The sequence below is a fragment of the Podarcis cretensis genome (genome assembly GCF_951804945.1).
Source record: "Podarcis cretensis genome assembly, chromosome: 12".
NCBI lineage: Eukaryota > Metazoa > Chordata > Lepidosauria > Squamata > Lacertidae > Podarcis > Podarcis cretensis.
Window position 1 is genome coordinate 33,353,818 of NC_137181.1, and position 24,612 is coordinate 33,378,429.

At 41.8% G+C, this 24,612-nt stretch overlaps 2 protein-coding genes across 2 annotated transcripts in view; one reads left to right on the top strand and one right to left on the bottom strand.

The window, feature by feature from the left end:
- Positions 1-1,393: 1,393 nt before the first annotated feature.
- On the bottom strand, positions 1,394-18,691 carry ANKMY2 (ankyrin repeat and MYND domain containing 2). Its single transcript, XM_079947937.1, has 10 exons — positions 18,474-18,691; positions 15,476-15,540; positions 10,955-11,093; positions 9,230-9,328; positions 7,586-7,746; positions 6,173-6,387; positions 4,220-4,355; positions 3,296-3,424; positions 2,822-2,963; positions 1,394-2,068 (listed from the first exon to the last, which is right to left on the bottom strand). Exons 1-10 carry the CDS (start codon positions 18,538-18,540, stop codon positions 1,845-1,847), a joined length of 1,377 nt encoding a protein of 458 aa, XP_079804063.1. The 5' UTR covers positions 18,541-18,691; the 3' UTR covers positions 1,394-1,844.
- A 361-nt stretch (positions 18,692-19,052) lies between these two features.
- BZW2 (basic leucine zipper and W2 domains 2) overlaps positions 19,053-24,612 on the top strand; it is a 49,500-nt gene continuing 43,940 nt past the window's right edge. Inside the window, exon 1 of the mRNA XM_079947929.1 lies at positions 19,053-19,201. Coding sequence (XP_079804055.1) covers positions 19,086-19,201 — 116 coding nt within the window. The 5' untranslated portion in view covers positions 19,053-19,085. The remainder of the gene's footprint in view (positions 19,202-24,612) is intronic.

Genomic DNA, 24,612 nt, shown 5'->3' on the forward strand with positions numbered 1-24,612 from the left:
AATCATTGGTTAGTTAAACCAGCCTATGGTTTGAAGTTGGGTTATTGAGCAGTTGACCATGGTCTGCTGTAAGCCAGATTCCTGATCTGCATATAGGTTTAGGTTGAGATGCTTTCAAATGAAAAATAAACTTGGCAGCATGTCCTTTTTAAAAAAATGCCTACTTGCCAAGTTTGGAGAGGCTTTAATTTCCTAAGGTCGCAATCTCTGGGGGTTGTAAACCTAAGAAACAGAGTAGCTGTTTAGCGAGCTTGATTATGACTCAGGGGGCCGTAAGTGAGCTGACCACTGTTCTGTTGGTGATTAACATCTGCATATAGGAGAATAAAAGCCTTTCTGCCATTTTTACCAAGTATATAGTTAACAGACCGGAAGAGATGTCTCTTAATGCCTTTTGGGGGAGACTTTATTTGTCCTTTCCCTGTAAATTCAGAGGATAATATAGCACAGCTTTATCTCCAAATACTACCATGAGCCCAAAGGCATGCACATGTGCATTTGGGCTGACAGATTGAATGCTCCTTCCTCCAAGAAGAAAGTGGCATGTAATGGATAGGTGGGTGGAAACGAAGATAGAACTTGCTAGTTTTCTAGCTAGAGGGGAGTATGGAAGAGAATTCAGCCATATGCATTTCCAATTGCAGGTTCAAATGTTGCAGTTCAGCTGTAGGTTTGCCAATTAGTTGAGCCCTAGTCTTAAGATAAGACCCATTGAATAGGCCAACTTTGCTGACAGTTATGAATGTACAAATTCTATACACTGCCTAAGATTTCCTTGACATCCATCAGATATAAAGGACACAATCAAGTATCTGACTTTAAGAAGATCAGATATACAGCAGCTCTGTATAGGGATGTTTTTAATGTCTGATGTTTTACTGTGGTTTTATAATTTGTTGGAAGCCGCCTAGAGTGGCTGGGGCAACCCAGTTAGATGGGTGGGGTATAAATAATACATTATTATTATTATTATTATTATTATTATTATTAAGTCTAATGCTTTACACAACTCATTCTGTGCAATTTCATCCTGCTTCTCTAGTAGGAAATGGACACTTGGTTGCAACACCTCAGTATGTGATTCAGTGTTTCCGCTACTCTCCCCTAAAGCTTGCAAGTATTTGGAATAACTGGACCCAGGTCAACAACCCTTCCTCCTTACATTTGCACACACTTCCAATCCAACTGGAGCGGACCCTTCATGCTCTACCTATTAGTACTTAAAGATTAGTGATGCTAAGTACAAACAAAATCATGATGTATCTTATAAAAGTGTAGCAAAATGCTGGGAGCCTATTTTCCTGGGGAACACTAATATTTTTACGCTATGATGTGTTCTTAATCATTGAGCCACTTAAGTGGAAAGAGAAAGTTCAGGGAAGTAAAGCCAACGTAGATGAGCAGGATTTTGTTTAATGAAAACAGACTGGTAGCAGTACTGGCTTTCAAAATCTGTAGCCAGAAAAACTTAACTTTTAGATGGTTGCACCCCTTATGATCTAACAGTATCATGACCAAGCGCTTTATTGCACTGAAGTCTAAGATATTTTTTTAAATTTTGCTAGCAGATGGCCCTCTTCTCAAGACACCTTTTAAGTCTTCTACGCTTTGTGCAGGTATGAAGGCAGATGGGTATGCTCTTACAGTTTTGATTGGATGGTTCAGCTCTTGTCATCACAGTCTAGGATGATGCGATGTAGTTACACAGGACAAATAAGTTGACATATGCTGGATCACAGCATATGTCAAGAGTGAGCATTATAACTGCATTCCATTGACCTGCATTTCCTGATGTTGTGGTCTAGAGGAAATTCTTCATAAAGCCTTGGGCTCTCCAGCGTTTGTTACTCCTCAGACTCATGAGCTTTTTCAACCGTGATGTCTGCTAGACTAGTCTCTCCTTCAAGGGCCTTGTCATCCTGAGGGGACAGTGCAGGCACCTCCTTTTTAGGAACTATCTCCTCAGTTCTGTCTCCCACGCACTTGAGGTCCTCTTCTTTACTGTCTCCTGGTTCAGAGGCCGACTGCTCTTCACTTGTTAAAGCAGATTCTGCTGCACGTGTTGCCTCTAGAGGAGAAACACAGGGCGTGGGAAATGCATATATTGCAATGTGCAGCAATAAATACATACATACATACATACATACATACATACATACTTACTCCCACAAGCAACACTGGCTCCTTCATCCCAGAAACTAACGCTAGTATTAGAAGCTATTTTGTAATAACTAATCAAACCAGGAATAGAAGTTAAAATGGCTCAGAGAACAAAATTAACCAAACTATGATTCCATGGGCAGTTTCAGAAAGCAGCTGCTTGTTACAGAGCACAGGCAAGCTCAGCTGTTCCGAAACAGTACGTTGAGTTTAGGGGGCAGGTTGCTGCTAATCCATGAGAATAGGGAGTGCATGTGATGTGCATTTCTATGGCTGCAATCCTAACTCGCATTTAGAGGAGAAATCCCCACTTAACTCTGTAGGATGTCCATTTATAAAGATGTTGTTAGGGGCTCCTTATTGACAGTGCAATCCTAACAGATCTGGAGGAAGAGGAATAAACCTCATTTATCTTTAACCAAAGCCAGCATGGCCAATGCTTTGTTTTTGTTTAGAAAATTAATAGCCTGCTTGACAAACAAAATAATCTGATAAGTGTTGCAAGCCCAACATCTGGATTGCCACTGTTTCCCCACCTGTTGTTTAAGAAAACACTGAGTAGTTAGGTGTTGCATGATTATTAGCATTGCTTAGAAAACATCTCTGCTCTAATTTGGCCACAAACATGAAAGCTGTTGCAATGACAATGATGTGTGCCAACCTCTCTTTTGCTTTGCTTCTTGCTGTTTCTTTGCTTTGGCAGCTTCCAACTCCTGCTTCTCGTGGGCTTCCTTTAATGTCTTGCATACTTTCTTGTGTGTAAACCAGTGCATTTTCTGGCAGTCTTGATCACAGTAGATCACCTGCAAATGAAACAAGCCATGCCTCAATGCACAAAAAGGATGGGCTTGCATTTGAATCATCCAGGTTGTATAAGGCACCCATTCATTTCTATATGGAAAACTGGAAATCTAAACCTTGCAATAGCTGGCTTATTTTAAGAACAACAAATAGTTTGTTTCTGTTGACTTGAGCAACCAGGAACAGCTATTTGCTCATTTTCACTTTAGGAGTTCCAAGATCTAGCACCTGAAACATCTATGCTGCTCCTATAAAGGAACAGTCTCCAGATACAGGAACAGTTGAAATCTCTTGCTGGAATCTCAGCCAGTGGTATTTACCTGCAGATTCTTACCATTTTGCATACGGAACATCTTTTGGCTGCACCTTTCTCCCCACATGTTGTACAAAACTCAGCATCCACAAAGCCCACTTGGCCAGTAACTGCTTGTGTCAGTACAGAGAAAGCTGTAGGATCAGAGCCCTGGGGGAAAAGATAAAGGCAGTTAAGTCATTGCAAACATACACCCTCCCCCAGCCAGTGAGAAGCCTGCAGCTACAACACTAATGCAGATATGGGGGGGGGGGGAGGAATCTGCATATTTTCAATGTACACTTTAGTACTTTTGCACTGCTCTTAAATGCAATATCTTAGCCCGGCATATGGAGGGAAGCAGGGAAATTATCCTTCCACTCTCCAGAGATTTAACTTTGCAGACCGTTCCAACGTAAAGTATACTGGTGGTGACACTGTTGAGATTATTTGCAAAATGGGAATGAAAATCAATTCAGGGATGCATAAGCTTTGGCTTGTTGCCACTTATGTCTGAGTTTCCTGGCATGCATAGTGTTTTGAGAAGAGAAGAAGAAAGAGGGGATTCCTATTACACTAGACTTTAGAGTGGACAAAGGCACATTGTCTCTTATGCTGCTTCTGCCTCCTCTGAAGCTCAGTGTGGCAGAAGAGGTAAATTCCTCCCCACCCCAGTCAGGGTTTTGGAAAAGGAAAGATTATGTTTCTGCCTATATCCTCAGCAGCACATGATACCCCCTCCTTTCCTCTCCTATAAAGCTAAGAAGGAACTCTAGCTCCTGGATTGGGGAATTCAGAGACACTATCAGAATATAAAGGAAACTCATTAAAAAAGATCTTCCATCCTCCGTATGAAATACAGTTCTTCAGAATAACTGCAAATATCAAGTGTACCCATTAAGCTGTATCTTGGAGATTTCAAATGTTCTGCCAAAGAAAGAGAAGCTATTAAACTAGAACACTCACAATTTCAACTGGGGCAATGCTTCTCACAAGCTGCTGGAGCAAGGTTGCTTCACAGTAAGGAAACTTTCGAATGCATTCTCGGATGAACTTCTCTTGAAATACTGGGAAACCATCTGCATCTCTGCCTTTTAATAGGCTGGAAAGATTAAAGCAAAAGATGAATGGAAAAAACTCATGCCAATCCTATTGGACAATCACTTTGCTTTATTTGTAGTTGTCATGCCTGCCTTACGGTACAATCAACACAAGATAATATCACCAAGGCAACTCTCTGTAAACAAACAATAAACATACATAACAATGGCAAAAGTAGTTTCTTTCCCAAATATGTTTTATCTTAAACAATAGCAAACACAGTAAATAAAGAGCTCGCTTGTAATATATCAGCGGTTCAGTGCTCATTTATTCTTTTTCCAAAATAGATTTTATCCTGAAAAATTGAAAATGCAGTAATAAAGAGTCCACTTGTGATATAACAGTAGTTCAGTGCTCAAACCACTGGTGTCGATTGTGTTAGTTGCAGTGGTCATTGTACCACTACCCTGTTCATTGTTTTATTGTTATTTGCGGAGCAGCACATAGGCCAAGATTTTAATATTCGAACTACATACCCACAGCATAACAGAGAAAGATGCTAATGCATGAACTTTCTGTGTGCAACACTTAAAATACATATCTATATCTTTCAGCTCTGAGATTTCACAATAACGTTTCTGCAGCTAAAGATTCTCTTGCCCTACAACGAAAGTTGAGGGCAACTGAAACATAGACCTGATTCATGCAACATGGTATGGGCTATTGGGAACATAGGAACATGGTTGGAAGTAACTGGGCATGAGCATAAATCACCCCATGGATGAGGTAATCGCAGGTGTAAGGCAGCCAAGCCAGCTGCTATGGTAACTCCCCAGTGCCCTGACCATATCTGTGATTAATGCATGTCACCTTAGCAGTGTCTCAGTCATTTACTCAGCATGTTGGTGTTACTTATCCAGTGTCATGTCTTGAATTGCTGGTTTATTTGGAGCAACGGATATACTTTTTCACTGTATGTATCAACGGCTGCAAAAGCCTACTGCTGTATATACCTATCCCCAGAACTATTTAACCAGGCCTTATCTTCTGCAACAATAAACCAACTGGATCTTAAGCTCCTTCCATATAATGACTGGTAATGAGAGCAACTTCCACTGCAGGGTATCTCACCTAAGATTCCCAACTGACATGTGGGTACCTTGAGAGGACATTGTAGCCACTTGACTCCTCTCAAGTCCTTTTCGCTCCCACAACATTGCATAGAACTAAACCAAGCTTTGGCTTAGCATATCGTCCAGACCTGAGCTCATGGTTACACTGTGTCCTCACTAGCCACAAGCTATAGCCAAAGCTTGCTTGGCTTGTTGAGCCATGTGAACCAGGTCATAGCGCCTTTTACTTAATTATCTTGTCCATCAGTGTGAACTACTGCAATAATAAAAAAAAGAATTACTGCTGTTACAGCAGAACAGCCTAAAAAGAATCAGCATCCTCCTCAGATCTTTAAACACGATAGCAGATTAAAAGGCCTCAGCAAAGATTAAAAAATAATCTTGGCCTAGCATAAAAGAGACACAGAAGAAGAGCCCAGGGAAGGAGGATCAAGAAGATAGGATGAAGGAGAGATGAACAGAATCCCTTCCTCATGGGTAGGATTAATATATATATCAGAAGGCGGTTGTGTGTGTATCTCAAAAGATGCATTTTTTTTGCCCCTTTCCTCAAACTAATGGCTTAACCTGTAGATAACTATGGAGAATATTCATCTAGCTGTAGATAGCGTGGGGATTTGAAGGAAACTGAGCAGCAAACCATTCATTTTACCTTTCAAGGTAAGCAGTCTGACTTTACTTGGCTAGAAATGAACACAAATGCTTTTCTGCATGCATTAAGTGTCATTCATGATGGGGATCATACCTTCTGATTAATCCATCCAATTTATCCTCTCGCTCCTTAAGGAAGAGGATGCATTTCTGGAAAATACAGCTAATGTAGTGCATTTTTATTGCCAGTACTTCATTCATCTCTCTCTGCTTCATACACTTCTCGCAAATCAGATCCAGCACTCTGTAGCATTTCTGCATTGCTTCAACTTCTGCTAGGAGAGGGTTTTCTTTCACTAGCAGCACAATCTATAGGAAAAGATTAACAAGAGTTATCTTTCCTAGATAGGTGATTTAAAACAGAATCAATAGGTAATTTTTAAGTGCTCATATTAACAGGACTTCTTGCTTTTTTATCTTCTTAAATAAGCTATATTTCCTAAGAAACTTGTCATGTCATAGGTGGATCACATTGGGAATATGACTGACCCATTTTAGTGTCCACAATGCATGCAATACTGATTACAGGAAGTGATAGTCATACAAAATGAATGCATCTTTGATCAAGCAACTGAACATCATAACTGTCTCTTATTTCCAAGGTTCAGGGTGTTAAGTGACATTGCTTATGTAGCAAAAAACACCTATGTACGGGAGGGAAGTATCAGCAGAGTGGGGGGAACCCCCAAGTTTTGGAGAAGTACCAAAAAATCCCCTAAGCCACAAAACCCACAGGAACCCACAAAACAGCCCAACAAGGACCAAACAAGCCAAGTAGGCCTTGGAATACTGACAACTGTTTCAGACAAGGAATGGAATGGAGTTGTTTGAATTCTGAACTGTAGCAACTCACACAGCTATTTTTTGTTGAAGGTCTCACTTGTCGCTTCCAGCTGCAAGCATCAGGCCCTTTCTGAAACTACAGGGTTTCACAGAAACTGATAACAGAGATGAGTGTCACACGAGTAGATTTCAGCTCTTCTTTTGCATGCAAGTCCTTATGAGATGCTGTCTTGCTTCTGCTAAATCACTGGTCTTTAACTAGTGTGTTGATTCACACTACTATGTTGTGACCTAGTCTAAGGTGGGTCATAGCAGCAACATTACCATTGTACAAATATATGATTAAGAAATGGGCTCCCAAATGTCTGTTTGGGCTAAAAGTATGTCCTGGATCTCAAAAAGTTGAAGACTACTATGCTAATCTTAAGGTGTATATACTTGAGTACAATGATCTTCAGTGTGCTAACCTTTGAGTGTTTCATGTTGGGGACTATTTTATAATATATCTCTCTCTCCATTTGAGAATGAGGTACTAAAGCCCCTATGAGCAGGCCAGGACTATGGAATATCAAGAATAAGCTCAGAATCATAAATTAGCTGCTGGCCAAATTTTGCCACACAACTCCATAGGCCAAATATTTTTTCTTAGAGAGCCGACCTCAACAAGGTTGTAAGTTATTTGACAAGTATGCCTGAAGGATAAGCCAAAATATGAACACTCTACCTTAACAGGATGCAAATTGGTAGTTGTAATGATCTTATGCAGAGGTCCAGCTAATTTGACTGGCAGTTTGGGTTCTTTGTCAAGTCCTTGTGGTTTTGTATAGTAATCCAACCTTTCTCGGGGAAAGAAGTTGTTGATAACAGTGACACAGTCATGTTGACCTAAAAAGAGAATGGTGCATCTTTTATGAAGATGAAGAACAATTATTTCACACATGAAGCACAAATCACAGAGGTTGTTCACCATTTAGAGGAAGTACTATACTAATAAGCCACTGTGGAACTAAATGGAAATAGCTTCACACAGAGGCAATATTTCAAGGATCAAGGCCTATATGTAATCTGAAGTTTACAGAACTAAACTAACTCACCTATTCAGAGAACTTAGGATCTGATGGGCAAAGCAGCTTTTAAGACACATTATGAAACAGTTCTAAAGTTATTCCCACTTTTATAAGTTTGTTTTAGTTCACTGCACGAACTAAATCTAAAAATGGTGCTTCTAACCAGTCAAAAATTTAATTCTTCTGGAAGATATGACATTACATGACATTTCAAAGCAGCTCATATGAGATTGCATGATTGACGCTGGCTCACCTTTCAGCCAGCGGTAGAATGCTTAGTGATTATGCCTCGTTAATAGGTTTGTTTTTTTATTTTAGAAACAATGATTGCAAAGCTTCCAATGCAGACTGGCAATTACAGTGACTGAATCTCTGACTAAGTACTGATTGTTCAGATGTAGTGGATGTGATATGTGGGTGTCATTTTCCCCAAATTGTAAGCAGATTCCTGCAATAAAGTGGTAAGTCTTTTGACTGGATCCACTAGTCTCCTTGTCTCACAATCCTCTTTGTGTCTGGTTTTTGTTTTTTTCTGTAATCATCAAAAGACTTGACTTTAGAACACTTTAAAAAAAAAATTGGGTAAAAGGTCTCTCCTCACCAATCCTTCCAACCCCTTTGCCAGGAAAAACAAACAAAAATATTTTCTTCTTCTTCATAGTCTATCCTTAAAAGGAAATACAGCTCAAAGAGCACCACCATTTATTTATTTAAATATATATTTACATACAGTTATCAGCTCACGGAGGCTACTCCTATCTAGCAAACTCCTCCCTGCTGCTAGTTAAAATCTTCCTTCTCAAAGAAAGGGGGAAGTCAGCAAGGGGAATGACAGGGAAGGCTGGCCACAAATGGAGCTAAACCCATTTTTGAGCTGGACTCAGATTTTTACCGAAAATCAGATGGTTGAGTTCGAAATAGAGCAGATTTCTTTCCTAATTATGAATTCAAAATTCCCCCCTCCTGCAGTCAACTAATGTTAGAGAGCAATTTGAGAAAAGCAGCAATCACCCAATGAATATTTTTTAAATGTCTTCCCCTTGAGTTAGTTAAGAACCTGGTACTGAGCACTCCGTTGCCAATAAACATTAAGTCAAATCAATCTCCATCTTCTCAGAGCCTTAATGGAAGGGTGGGGAACCTGCAGCAATCCACTTGTTGTTGGGCTGTATCTTCCATCTGCCCCAGGCAGCACAGCCAATAGTCAGGGTGATGGAGTCAAAATCCAGCAACAGTTGGAAGGTCACAGTTTCCCGCCCTGGACTTCATGAAGGGTAATTCAAAATGGCCACTCCATTTACCCACAAAGGCAGCCATCTGTGCTGCTGTCCTTCCCACTGAGTTCACAACATCTGTGTCTGCTCCAGCCTCCAACATCATCCACGTAATTTCCTTGTTGCCTAAACACAGAAGAGAACAGCTTTCATTTAGATTTCTCATAATGAGTCTGTATAAAAGTTTCAGCCATATAAGGTTTTTCTGGTGGGTCTCTCCCCCCCCCACCCCCAGACATTAAAACATTTAATCCCACGTAAATCTGCAGTTTAAGGCATTTAGAAAATGGGGAGCTGCTTTATACGGAGTCAGACAAGTGCTTCATCTGGCTGAGATGAATACTGTCTACACAGACCGGCAGCAGCTCTTCCAAGTTTCCAGACACAGGTCTTTCTCAGCCCCATCTGGAGACACCACGGATTAAGCCTGGGTCTTTCTGCAAGTGAAGAAGGTGCTTTTCCACAGAGCTACTGTCTTACTCATCCCCAGTAGCTGGAAATGAAGATGCCATTTGCTTTCTCAAGGTTTCACCCAACCCTCTGTCTTGCCAGTATGAATAGATTCTGCACCAAGGCCTGATGGCTGCACCAGCCTTCCCCAGTGGCATCACTTTCTGCTGTCATCTAATCCATCTTTGGAAATTGCTAATTTTTTTGCAGTAAGGAGTTCCATAGCTTAGCTTTCCATGAGCTAATTTCATATATGTGCCCTGGAAGTATTATGACTCAGCCTCCTGTTTTAGGCAGAATTTTCTAACCCAGAGGCTCTAGGTGAAAAGCACATTATTTTATATTTCCCCTTTCCACCCACTGATGCCTCTCAAACTACTTTTTGCAAATATCCTGTAATTTATTTTACTGTATTCCGCACACCAAGAGAAAACCACCAGTTTCTTTCCTCCTCTCCTCCATGGTCCTTTCACATTCACTTCTTCCTCCCATAACGACTTTCCTCTCTTATCTCCTTCCTTCCTTCCTTTCCCTCATGTTATTTTAATAATTCCTACTGGCATTTCCTTTCACGTTCTTATTCCTTCAACGCTTTCACCGGCTCTTTCCCCTCAGAGGAGAGAGGCCTTCTTACTCCCACAATCTGATATATGCATTCACAAATATTGTTTGCTATTCCTGCTTCTACCTTTTGCTAGAGAGAGAGATAGAGAGAGATTTAGTAGACCCTGAAATCTAAACCATATTTTTTAAAATAAAGATGTTACCCTTTAAGGGTGCATTCCAGCTAAGCCCAAGAACAACACCTGGATGGCTGATGTTTAATTTTATTGGTTTAAAGAACAAAGAAAAACCCTGACAATTAATATGCACACACAATATAAATACTGTACTCTGCTATACCTGTAACACCTTAAATGGCTCAAGGACTGCCTCTCTCCATATGAACTGACCCGGACCCTGCAATCACCATCTGAGGCCCTTCTTCAAGTGCCTCCTCCATGAGAGGTCCAGAGGGTGAAATAGATATCTAAGAGCAAAACTGGGTCCTCAGAGTTGTCTGATTAGCTATTAATTCTATCCCAATTTTCCAGTAAAAGACTACCAGTGGCTTCCAATAAAAACAGTATTTGGTTAAGAAAAGAATAGCAATCTTGCCTATAAAGTAGAGGTAGACCTTACCTCTAACACATCACCCTTTAACAAAAGATAAAAATTCTGCCTACACAAAGACATGAAGGATTCTTTTATCTGCACCAAGAAGTAGATGTAATTAACAACGGGGGAAAAACTCATAGATACCTGAGAGCCCAGCAAACATCAGAGCCGTATATCCGTGTTCATGTTCGTTGCAGTTAACATCAGCCCCATGCCGCAACAACAGTTTGCACACCTCAACTTTCCCTTTGTATGCCGCATGCATCAGAGGAGTCATGCCATGCTATGGAAAGAAGAAATAAATACAGGACCTTCAAATATATCTGTTTGTTCTTCTCCAGTAGTATTTAAACACAAGCAAGCTACGCTTCTAAAATGAAAAGATAGCACTCCAAATACAGTATAGCTCAGGGGTCAGAAAATGTTTTCAGCAGGGGGCCGGTCCATTGTCCCTCAGACTTTGGGGGGGGGACTATATTTTGAAGGGGGGGGGGAGAACAAATTCCTATGCTCCACAAATAACCCAGAGATGCATTTTAAATCAAAGGACACATTCTACTCATGTAAAAACACACTGATTCCTGGACTGTCTGTGGGCCGGATTTAGAAGGCGATTGGGCCGGATCTGGCCCCGAGGCCTTAGTTTGCCTACCCATGGTATAGCCTTTTTGATGTTCACTTTGCTACATTTGAATACTCTTTAACTATATATTCTTTCAACAAAATCCAGCTTTTAGAAAACCAACTACGTCTCCAATTTAGCAGAGGATACCTTTGTACACATTCAGCTTCAATGTAAGCTGCTAATGAGAAGGAAACTTCAGCTACCATTGCATGCCTTTCTATGTGGGCAACTGCAATTCTTCCCCACTCCGCACATCCATCAATACTTATAAAAATTATACTAATAACTATATTTATGAAAAGCTTTTCAGTTTTGCTTTTGGAGTAGCTAGTATGACTTGGTGTATCAGTTGCTTTCACACAATAATAGAGCCCCCTTGTACTGGAGATAGGAGCAATTAAATTGCAAAGCATCGATAATAAATATTTATTTAGATTTTTAAAGGGGGGGGGGGTAGAATGAACACTGAAGTGTTTAAGCTTTTAATTCCTAGGCAACTATTCTAATAATAATCTGAAGTATTAATTAGATTTGTTTTTTTTTTTTTTAATGTGCACATCAGTTGCTTTCACACAATTAACAACATGTCTAATTGGGTGGGAAACCACACAATTCTCTGAGAAGAGTAACAGCTGCAAGCAGGGAGACCTGCAAAGGACCTCTTTATTTTTGAGTTTGCAGTATGGCAATTTATATAATAGGCAAGTTTTATATTTGGGAAGCCATGTGGGAGAGATGGATCATTACCAGTTTTGGGTAGTTTCTTTAGCTGCAGGCACTGGTGAAAAACCTGTCATTTTAAGCAGCAGTTCACACACACTCTATGTTATGAATCATACATTTGTTAAGCCAGAAATGAACAATGGCATTTAGGACCTCTGCTTCCATTGTTTCTCATTTCCAGCAGCTCCCTTTGCTTTGTGTTCTTTTCTAAAGAGATTAAAATGCTTAAATTCAGGGAGACTTGTTCAAATTATACACATGAGTCTTCCGAATGCTGAAAATATATTTCAAATAGTGGGATGAAATTTTGTGCATTAAGGAGCAATGAGGTATTTGTACAGACCACCTGTACAGGAAGCCAACTCTAGAGTAGTGCCCTTTTTCCTGCCTTAATCTGCTCCCTACGAATTGATAATGAGGATTAAAAAAAGAGATAACCACCTGGCCTTAGAGCTATATAGGAGAGCCAACTCACACATTATACAGCACTTCTGGAAAACATTTCAAAAATAATCTCAGAAGTGGAGGAAAAAGCCAAGTAACTGGAAGACGGAACATGATGCTATACAAACAACATGTAGACAACCAATATGAAGAAACCACAAAGTGAGTGCCTCATCATGTTATGTAAATATAGTGAGCTGGATTCAGATGAAGAGGAATAAAACCATCCCTGCTGGCAGACATGAAATCAAAAGTCACATGGAAGAGGGAACAAGCTCTTTTTCTCCTGCTACAGAGAGTAGAATTCGAACCAAGGGCTTCAAGTTACAGTGGTGCTTCGCAAGATGAAAAGAATCCGTTCCGCGAGTCTCTTCGTCTTGCGGTTTTTTGTCTTGCGAAGCAACCCTATTAGCGGCTTAGCGGATTAGCGCTATTAGTGGCTTAGAAAAAGGGAGAAAAAATCGGAAAAAATCGCAAGACTCACAAGACGTTTTCATCTTGGGAAGCAAGCCCATAGGGAAATTCGTCTTGCGAAGCGCCTTGAAAAATGGAAAACCCTTTCGTCTAGCGGGTTTTTCGTCTTGTGAGGCATTCGTCTTGCGGGGCACCACTGTATAAGAAAGGAGATCCCGACTAAACATTAGGGGGGGAAACTTTCTGACCATAAGAGCTGTTTGACAGTGGAACAGGCTCCCTGAGTTGTGGACTCTCCTTCCTCAGAGGTTTTAATGCAGAGGTTGGATGGCTATTTGTCATGGATGCTTTAGCTGAGATTCCTGCATGGCAGGGGGTTGGACTAGATGACCCTTGGGGGTCCCTTTCAACTCTATAGTTCTATGAAAATGACATGACACAAAAGAGGAAAGGGGGATAAAGAAGTTGAGAACAAGCTAACTTGTTCAACAGTTCTTAAAGTGTCATAGTAGTAGTTCTTATAAAGATCACCAGGAATGGAAACAGTTCAGAGAGAGAACCAAATGGTCTCTCAGCAGAGCTGATGGGAATGGCCTCCTTCCCATCCCTGCCCCTGCTGGAGCCTGATGGAATGGATGCTGCCCAGTGGTGGTTGATGGAGGAAGGGGCCTGATAAATGGGGTTAACAAGATCCCACTGAAAACAGTGGGACAAGTTAGTCACAAATCCCACCGATTTATATGGAAACAACTAAATGAATCTGGATCCATTCAACATCTCTATTCATTCACTGCAGTTATTTAATACAGTGGTACCTCGGGTTAAGTACTTAATTCATTCTGGAAGTCCGTTCTTAATCTGAAACTGTTCTTAACCTGAGGTACAACTTTAGCTAATGGGGCCTCCCCCTGCCGCCGCACCGCCGCCGCACGATTTCCGTTCTCATCCTGAAGCTAAGTTCTTAACCCGAGGTACTATTTCTGGGTCAGAGGAGTCTGTAACCTGAAGCGTCTGTAACCCAAGGTACCACTGTAGTTGCTTTTGGGGGGCCAAGCCTTCACAAAGCAACATACAGGGGGCAGGGTTGGGATGACAACAGAACTGCAGGGAAAGTATGAAGCATTGAGTGAATACAAGCAAATAGAGGCAAGGCATATAATGAGATCACCAAAATTCACTTAAGGCAAGGCAATAAATAGAAAAATGTAAGTTTTAAAGGCCTTTCTTGAATAATGCTCTCCCTCACGCATTAAAATGCAGCTCTTATTTTCCTCATTTATGCCTTTAGAAACATTCCTATGGTCCTTTTCTGATTCATCTGAAGGACATTCAATACTGAGTCCAGAATGGATCCACATGCCCCATCCCATGACAACGTTACAGGGATCAAATGCAGCAACTGCCCCACTTACAGTACATTAGATATACTGCGCCCCCTCCCGACAGGGCAACATTTCCCATTGCATATTAAACAGGCCAGCAGCTTTGCAGAGTATTTCCCTCTAAACTAGAGAAAGGATATTCCACAAGGGACTCACTGTGGAACCTGTCTGGTTATGAAACTGAATACTTTTTTTTTCCAGGTACTGCATTAAGTGGTGATGAAGCAGGTTTTCTGGATGATATGGGAAACACTTTCCTAGGAAAATTCTACAGCTGAACAGCTCCTGCCAAGATGAACTATTTCACTAAAAAAATCAAATCAAATCAAAAACCTACAGGGACAACAGTCAAAATCCAGCATGATATGCGGCAGACTTAACCCATTGACTCTGCATTGGATTCCGGCCATTTTGCAAGAAGTTAGTTGCAAAAGCACAAAATGTGTTATGGTATATATTCCCATGAGGAAGTTGATGTGAAAATACACTGTACGCTTTTTCCCACAGAAACACTTTTGATAGACTCACCTTTGACCCTTCCTGCAAAAAAAAAGTTAAATAGAAACAGCCTTTTGCAACTACATTTTTAAAACAGCCCACTATGTTTGTGAAATATTCAGTTATGTAATATTTTGCTTTCACCCCTCTATCCATCATAAGGCCTTGGGAAAGTTGAGGTTTCAAATATGTAATCTCAGAAGATGATAAATAAATCTGACATTAACAAAAGTTCAGGTCACTTTTCTATCAGAAATAGAGGATTTCTTATTTTTTAAAAAAGCATGAGCTTACTTTGAAAAATCAAAGAGGATAATTCAGGTCCAAAAAAATCTGCATATTATACCTCTGTTCAGGCATATTACACTAGTTCATTTTTAGCAGGGAATACTGAATACTTGCTTGACCGTAATCATTTTCCAGTATACTCAAGGGATACTTTCTGATTCCAGTATGTTAAACAGGTTTCCTTGATAAGTATTATTTTGCTTATAGAAATCTGCCAGCCTTTGAATTCCCAATGTTTCTTTAATTTGACTCTACCCAATCTAGACACATAGTTTGAGTCAAGTCTTTTACCTCATCCAAACAATTCACACGGACATTCTTGCTGCCAAGCAGTCGTGCAGCTTCTTCAGGGCTTCCTAAGGGAAAGGAAGAGTTTGTAAAGTCTACTGTTAAACAGAAAATCAATACAGTGAATCTAATAATTTGTTACATTTGTATCCCATGCTTCCTCCAATGAGACCATGGTAACTATGTAGCTCTTATCTCTTCCTCCCCTTATTACCTTTTGAGACAAGCTAGGCTGAGAAATCATGACTGACCCAAGCCCATCCAGTAAATCTCAGGGCTGAATGATTTCAGCCTGAACTCCTCACTACGAATCATGGAATCATAAAATTCTGCCATGATGAAGTATGAAGCACCTGTCAAACATTTGCCCTACCACACATATTGTAACAACATTGTATGGCTTACTGCCCCAAATCAACACTTTCGTCAAATTATTTTCAGAATGGGGGTTATTGTTTTTGTTTGTTACTACGTTATGATTTTTTTGTGTTTTTATATTGTAAACTGCCCTGTGATCCTCGGATGAAGTGCGGTATGGAGATTTAATGAATAAATAACAAACAAAAACAAACATTTATTCTATTCACATGCAATGCTAAGCTAAAGTATGGCTTAGTGCAGGCATAGGCAAACTCGGACCTCCAAATGTTTTGGGGCTACAACTCCCATGATCCCTAGCTAACAGGACCAGTGGTCAGTGATGATGGGAATTGTAGTCCCAAAACATCTGGAGGGCAGTGTTTGCCTATGCACGGCTTAGTGTAAATGTGTGGGTTCTTAGAGAGGTTATAAGGGTGCAATGTTTTTGTTTGTTTACTATGTTAGGTATTTATGTGTTTATAGTAAACCGTCCTGTGAGCCTCAGATGAAGAGTAGAATGGAAATTTATAATAATAATGATGATGTTGGTGGTGGTGATGATGCTACTTTGCTTGTCGTCTGGTCCTGCTGCTGCCCTGCTGCCATGAGCTAAGCCGTGATTTAGTTTAGCATGCCATCCAACCATGGGTTTGTGGTTTGTCCCACTCCAGACAAACCATGAGTTATGAAACCAAAAACAAAACATGGCTGCAGTTTGCAAAATGCAATGGCTGAAATCTCTGCTCTGGGAACCCTCTTTTCTGTGCTAAGCCACAGTTTGACTAGCACTATGTGTAAAGAATCTCAGTAGCTACTTCCGTATGCAGAAAAGAACACATTACATTGTTCCCCTGCTAGTGATTCCCAGAAGCTGACATTCAAGAAGCATTGCAAAAAGGCAAGGCATTATTTCCATGAACAGATAAAGCACTATGACCGAATAAAGTAGCATTCAACTAAATCTATCACATGCAGTTTTGTGTGCATCATGTGGCTGCCTCCATCCCCAATACCAGCAACTTGCAGGTGGCATGAGTGGTGGCTCTCACACTAAGTTAGTTATGATAACAGGCTCTGAAGTCACGTGACCTTTACAATACAAAGATCACATCCAAAGGAAACAACAACCTGCCAACAACTTGGAAGTTTTGGTGCCAACACCTCACCCATTAGTAAACAAAACAACCACCTCCGAAATAAGGGGGTAATCTGAAAGGCATATTTCCTCCATCTGCCAGTTAACACTTTTATAGAAGAAGCATGTACTCCGGCAAAGGAAGGGAAATAACTTTCCATGTCCTGCTGCTGCTGCAACAAAAGTGCTGCTTAGGAGCAGCTGCTGACAAGGTCTGCCATACCTCTGGAATAGTATGACAGCTAGCAAAGTGTTGATTTTTACACCAGTCACTGCAGTCTGCCTTACTCCTCTCTGCACTCCACAGCGAGACTTTCCTTGAATGCAACTATTGAATACACACTGTGAATTTAAAGTAACCCCCTAACTTATAATTCCCAACAGCCGTAAACTCCAGTTCACAAGATTCTTGGGTGGGTGGATGTGCTAGAAATGTGTGGTGTGTAGGTAGAGCTCATTCAAATATTTACTCAAACATAAGACTCACCGGATGACCTTGACCCAGGCCATAGGAGCCAACTCTTAAGGGCCGAAGTCCCTTTGCCCCCCCCCCAATAAAATATTTGAGGAGGCTGCCCCCCATGGGCATTGTGTATATTGTGTGTATGCCATATCTTGTGACTGATCATGCGGAGCTTACCTGGACCCTCCAATATTTTATTCAGGTTGGCACCTCGGCCCAGTCCGGCTGCCTAGCCCTACCTTGCAGGTTGGTTGTGAAAATAAAACAGGGTGGGGAGGGGGGAGGAGGAGATCAGGAGAAAAACATGTTGAATCATATGAACTCCTTGGAAGAAGGGGTAAATGGGATAAAAAGAAACAGAGTCCCTTGTCTCATTACTGCAGCCCTGTTTAGGGAAGTTTTTAAATGTTTGATCATTTATCATGTTTTCAGTGTTCTTTTGGAAGCCACCCAGAGTGGCTGGGGAAACCCAGCCAGATGGGCGGGGTATAGATAAATAAATTATATATATATATATATATATATTCCATTTAATATTATACAACATTCACATCATCTTTATCCACTATCCCGTCCTGGCTCTTAGAGCCTATCGACTTCCTCTCCTCCCGCCTCATGGCTTTCAAAACTAACCTTTATATCATTGCCATTTACATGTTTCCCAATTCTAATTACACTCATTACAGAATGACTCAAAATTTAAATAAAGATAGAAAGATAGAAAATTTCTCATTGCAAGTCTTCAGAAGACTATTATTATTATTATTGCTTATTTTGCAAGAAAATATGCACGATCTGATAAAAAAGGAGCCGGCGTGCAACAGTCACAGGGAGCAGCGCCCAGTCAAAGCACAGGAGAGAAGGCGAGGAAGCAAAAACCTAAGGGAAAAGCCCCCTCCAGAAGCAACCTCCCTGCGCCTTAGCGCGGGCCCGACGCGCAAGGCCCGGTCGCCTAGACTCAGAGCGGCGGGCAAAAGGCAGCCGACCCGCGTCACTCCGCCTCTCGGCTCGGCCCGGAGCCAGACTTCCCTTGCCCGCCTTACCTTTCCCAATCACTCCCAGCAACTCCTTTTCCTCCTCGCTCAAGTCCCCTCTCTTCAGAGACGCCATAGCTCGCTGGCTGCCTTAGTGCTTCCTCTCTCTCAGCCACGCGCATGCACCTTCCCCGCCGCCGCCGCCGCCCTCCTCCTCCTTCTTCCACTGAGGAGAAAAATGAGCGCAGCCCCCGCTGCTCCGCCAGAGCAGAAGGAACCTCGGCGCGCTCCCCCCGCCCCCCGCCGCGCTTCGGCCAGCGGATATCCCCCCTCTACGCCCGCGCCAGGATCCCCGCCGCTCGCAACATTGGAACTTCTCTCCCGGAGCTGTCGTGAGAAACAAGGGGGGGGGGGGGTTAAACCACTCGCTCAAAAGACAGGAGGGTGTCTAGAATAAGGAAACAAAGCGACGCTCGCTCCCAGTTAGCATCTCAGCCTGGGAGGGGGGGCGAAGGAGTCGGCTTGGACGGTGCCTAAAGAGGAACGCGTCTAGACAGGAAAGTGCCCAACTGGACATGCACAATTTCCCTTATTTTTATTTCCCCCCCCCCCGGTAAAATGGTGCGGCCGGGCGGGGAAGGAGGCGGGGCCTGAGCCGGCGCTCTGCCTGTGTGTGTGTTAATGTGTCCGTCCTTCACTTCTCCATTGTCTGTGGCTGCTGCTTGTGGCGGAGGCGCTGCCGCTGCTGTTGTCTCTTGGCTTCTTCTCCTTAGACAAGAGCCACTCCCCCCAGAGAGGTAAAAGCTTGACGTCGCGGGGAGAGGGGCAGGCGCCGAGGTCGGGGGTAGGAAAGAGGGTGCGGGTCCAGGAGGAAGGGAGACAATAGCTGGGGAGTGTCCGCGAAATGCACAAAAGAGGCAGAAGCGCGCCTGCACGACCCTCTCCTGCAAAAGGCAGGGGGAGAGAGGGGCGCTGCTCCTCAATTGCCTGCTGCTGACGCCGCAGGGAGTTCAGCAGGCTGGGAGGGTCCGCTTTCCTCTTTCCGCGGTGAACTTCGAGGTTGCGTGTCTTCCATTCGCAAGGTGACACGAGACAACTCGGGGGTTGTTGTTGCGGGGAGGGTGGGAAGCTGTCGTTTATATGGGGTAGGGTGAGAAAAAACAGCAAGCCGGGTTGGACTGAGCGCCTCTAGGAGAGGGGGATGCTGGAGGGATAGCTCAGTCCGTGGAGCACGAGACCCTTCAGCTCAGGGTTGTGGGTTCGAATCCCACGTTGGGCAAAAGATTCCTGCAGTTGGGGGCGCCGCGGTTGGGCTAGATGACCCTCGTGGTCCCTATGATTCTATCATTCTGGCAGCGAATTGCTTTCTGGTTGCTTCGGCCGGTGCTCGGCAGTGGCTGCTGCATGCGAAGAAACGTGTTGGGTATGGGAGGGTTCAGACGTATCGCCTTCTCCTTGCCTGCATCCTTGGCGGGAGTCCGTTCTGCTGGGTGCAAACAGGCGGCAGAAGGAAGGAGTTGCCTTTGATTCCTTATAGAGCCTTTCTGGCTTTGGTGAGGTGGGGGCGGCAGCAGACCCACTGGGCGCTGGCTGCGGTGGGGAGGACGTGGTGGTTGCTTTGCTCCTGTGTGTGCAAGGAGGAGGGCACGGTGCTGCCTTGTGCGCAGTTTTATTACCGAGGCGCCATTGGCACTCCGGAGACCTTAACCTGCGTGGTGCCACCAGCCCGCCTGGCTGCATGTGGGGAGCCATCCCGGTGTCAGGTTGAGGCTGCAATCCCATACCCATTCTCCGGGGAGTAAGCTCCATGAAACTGAATGGGACTTGCTTTTGGTGCATAGGATGGCGCTGGAAACGTTTCCCTTAAAAAAGAGAGAGAGAGAGAGACTCTTATGAAATCTGGACAGCGATGTCTTAATTTTCAGGCTTTTAAAAGAAAGGTGTGCTTCAAAAGTTGGCTGAGATTCATTATTTAGTCATCCTAGTGGTTACAGGTGTTTTGTAAGCCTCTTGGAGGAAGGAAAAGTCTAGACATCGCTCAGCTGTTTACTTTCTGTTTACGCATTAAATTGGAGATCTGAGTTCTTTGAGGGAGTTCAGATTTTCTTCTTCCACTTTAAAAAAAAAGGGGGGAGGGAAGGGAGCTGCGTAAAAGCAGGAAATACCATTTTAAATAATTGTTTTATCCGCTGGATACAAGTCACTAGTATTGCTTAGCCCCGTGGATTTCTTGGAGATTAGTTTTTTTGGATTGGGTAGTTTTGCAGCCTAAATGAACTACAGTACATTGAATTTATAAGTTAAGAGCCTTTTGCTGCTCTTTTTTCAGTTGAGGATTAAGGGAATTTCTGCTTGGCATGCTTGAGTTGTAAATTAATACACCTCCTGCATAATACTATTTTTGGTAGGCAAAGTGATTTAAATAACGTTTAGATCTTGAACTAGAGAAAAACTTGTGTTAAATGCAGTTTGATCCTAAACATGCTTACTGAGCAAGAGGTCCAGTTGTGCTCCGTGGGGATTTAGCCCCTGCTAAGAGTTCTTCAATTGGAATAATCATTATTACAGGTAGGTAGCCATGTTGGTCTGCCGTAGTCAAAACAAAATAAAAAAAATTCCTTCCAGTAGCACCTTAGAGACCAACTAAGTTTGTTATTGGTATGAGCTTTCATGTGCATGCACACTTCTTCAGATACCTACTGGAAGGAATTTTTTTATTTTGTTTTGGAATAATCATTTCCAAAGAGGCCAGAATGGGATGAACAATGGTGTTTCCCCTCTTCTTTCAGTGCTTAAAGGTAGGGTGTGATATCAGGCAGTGTTTGTGATTTCTGAGCATGGAACCAGAAAGTGTGGTTAGTCTACAGTACACATGCAGCAGAATAGGACGATGGGCCACAGGAGTGAATACAGGAGGTGCTCTTTTTGAATGATTCCAGTGTAAAACCTCACTGGCAGTAAAACACACCCCCCCCTCTTAAAAAAAACCAATAATGCAGCAGAGTGGAAGGTTTTAATTCAGCCCCCTTCCTACTCTGTAAAATTTCCACTAGTAGGGAATTTTGTATGTATAGTATTATTGAAAATGTGAGTTGTAAAATAGTACAACCCATTCTGTCATCATACTTTCAGATACTCAGGGCCATATATTTTTATTTCCCACTCCCTTAGATATGCTGTGCTTTAAGGTAAAAGGTAAAGGACCCCTGGATGGTTAAGTCCAGTCAAAGGTAACTTTGGGGTTGTGGCGCTCATCTTATTTTCAGGCCAAGGGAGCCAGCATTTGTCCACAGACAGCCTTCTGGGTCATGTGGCCAGCAGGACTAAACTGCTTCTGGCACAATGGAAACCAGAGTGCACGGAAATGCCATTTACCTTCCTGCCGCAGTGGTACCTATTTATCTACTTGCACTAGCGTGCTTTCGAACTGTGAGGTTGGCAGGAGCTGGGACAGAGCAACGGGGTTTAGACCACAGCACCACCCGCATCCCTGCTGTGCTTTAAAGACTCTTTGATGTAGTATGTCATGCCAACTTTGTGCAAAATGTATAAACTGGCTTGTGCATGATGCAGCTGTTGAAGTGTATGTAAGTTTGCATGTCTTCCTTCTGTGTATAAACAAGACAGAATGTTAATTTATTATATAAGATTTATAAAGGACTTTTTTAAGAGGAAAAATAATATAGTAAAGTTACTGCAGCTTGACATTTTTGTAGTAACTCAGTGCCAAAGTCGGTAAAAATAATAATAATCAGATTCCATGGCACAATTAATTAGCATAGCTTGTACCTGGATGACAACTCTGAATTATTTACATTGTTGAGGCAAAATGGAAAACCCCCCTCTTTATGGCTTTCTGGTTTCTGTGAATTCACCCACAATTTACAAACATTATTTCCTAGGGGAAACAACCCTCTGGGATGCTTTATAAAAAGCAAAATGTCATCACTATGTTCACAATAAAACCTAACTTAAGCAACTGTAGTTTGACTGGAAAATAATTGAAACAGTAGGTCAGGTGTATTATAACTAATTAGAACTTTTGTTGTGATTATTGCTTGACCTTTAAGAGATAGGTCTCCTCTCCCACTTGCAGATGGTTGCTAAATGCACTTTATATCTCTTGATTCCATTATGGCTATGGCACACACTGGCAATACTTGTAATTAGATGTGCTCCTTCATGTTGACATTTGATCATCAACCCAGTCATCATATGCCATGGTTAATGGTTCACTATGAATCCCCACTAATGAGTGAAAGCAACAATTCACAACCCTTGGCATTATGTTTATGTCTGCACAAGGATCCTGGTTTGTCTCACTCTAGCCAAACTACAATTGGTAAGCTAAGAATAAACAGTGGCTTCAGATAATGGCTTGTTTGGCGTGAAGCAAACCATGATTCCTGGTTTTGATAGAACACTATGCCACAAATTGTGGCCTGTCACTTCTGCCCCCTAGCAGGGAGGAGTGATCTGCACATCTATGGAAAACTATTAGCTTGACTGGGATATGTGAATGCAGCCAGCAACAGATATTAAAGGCCATTCAAAGCTGTGGGCATCTCTCTTGCTTGTGCATATTGTTTGCTGTGGTTTAAGGTAGCAAAATCTTTAGGCTGGCAAAATAATAGATTTTGTAGTTATTACATGCATGTAGCAATTCTTTTTCTTAAAAACAATTAAAAGAATTTTATGATTTTCATTTATATACATTTTGCTAGTAGTTTATCAGTAAATCAAACATTTCAAAACGACTTCTTTCCTCTTTATGCAGTTCATTAATTTTTTTATCCTCATTCCCTGCATATTCCAAGTTATATTAAATAATTCTTTTATTCATCTATTTTCATGTATCTAACTGCAGGTTATTACAATAGTCCTGTTGATGTTTTTATCTGCTTGCAATTTGTTTGTAAATATTCAGTATACCATTTCCATTCCTTTTATAAAAAGTTTGTTATCCTGTTTTCTTATTCTTCTTGTAAGTTTCGCCATTTCTGCATAGTCCATAAGTTTTTGTATCCATTCTTCTTTCATAGGGATTCCTTCATCCTTCCATTTTTGGGTGCATGTAGCATATCTGAATCGCTTATTTTTCTTCTGACAGTTTTCGGTGCTTTATGGTTTTTGCCTCATTTTGTTAATGAACAAGTAATTACAGTGTACGTTAAGCAGTGCAGGGCAGATTACTAGTCTATGGACTGATCTAAAGTGTTTGATTTAGAACAGGCAACTTAAGTTGTAAAGCAATAGCTCCACCTCACCCCACTGTATCCTGAGAATGTTTTCCATCACCCTACCTCCTCCCCTTGTGTTATATATATAACTAAATGAAATGTACTCCCCCCATTGCAGAAAAATAAATAAATCAATGTCTATGATTGCAGCCTTTATCCTGTTGTGTGACTCTCTGATTTGACATTGCTTCAATTCTTCCTGTGGTTTCTTCTGAAAATGCAAAAACAAGCGAGTGCCACTGAATATTTAAGGATAAGATTGTAGGTTTCTATTTACATTAAGCTGTCTTTTTTCGGCAATATCAACATGACCTGTGTAGGATGTTAATTCAGTCTGTAACAAGAAAAATATGTACATTAGTGCCTACCACATTTATTCTTCTGTTATGTGCCTCTAAAGAGAGATGGGGAAACTATTTATATCTTTGATTGTTTTTTTTAAAAAAATAGGAACACTTGGTTCCATGTTTATTAGATGAGTTTGAAAGAATAAACACTGTACAGGTAGAGAGATTCTTGTGCAGCCCAAGGAAAGCTATTTGATCACTGAAGAGGTGTTCTAGTCTGAACCTTGTTTCTTTTCCAAAATCACACTCATCTCCCCCAAATCAGTAACAAGTGACTAGGCTGACTAAACCTAAATTTACTCAAGAAGATCCAATGGAATTCATGGACCCACGTTAGTCATGCCTATTAATTTCAATGGGTCTACTCGTAGTGTAACTGGGACTGGATAGAACCTAGTGTTTTTAGTCTCTTCTTTATTTTGTCATGATGTTAAAAATGTTTTTAATGGAACATCCAAACCATGGCAATTGAAGTATATTCCCAGGCACTCCTAGCCTAAGGCATTTCATCAGTTTTCTATAGAATCATAGAATTGTAGAGTTGGAAGTGGCCATGAGATTAAGAGCCTCATGCTCTACTGACTCAGCTATCTTGTGCCAGAGTATTGTAATTCTTTAGGC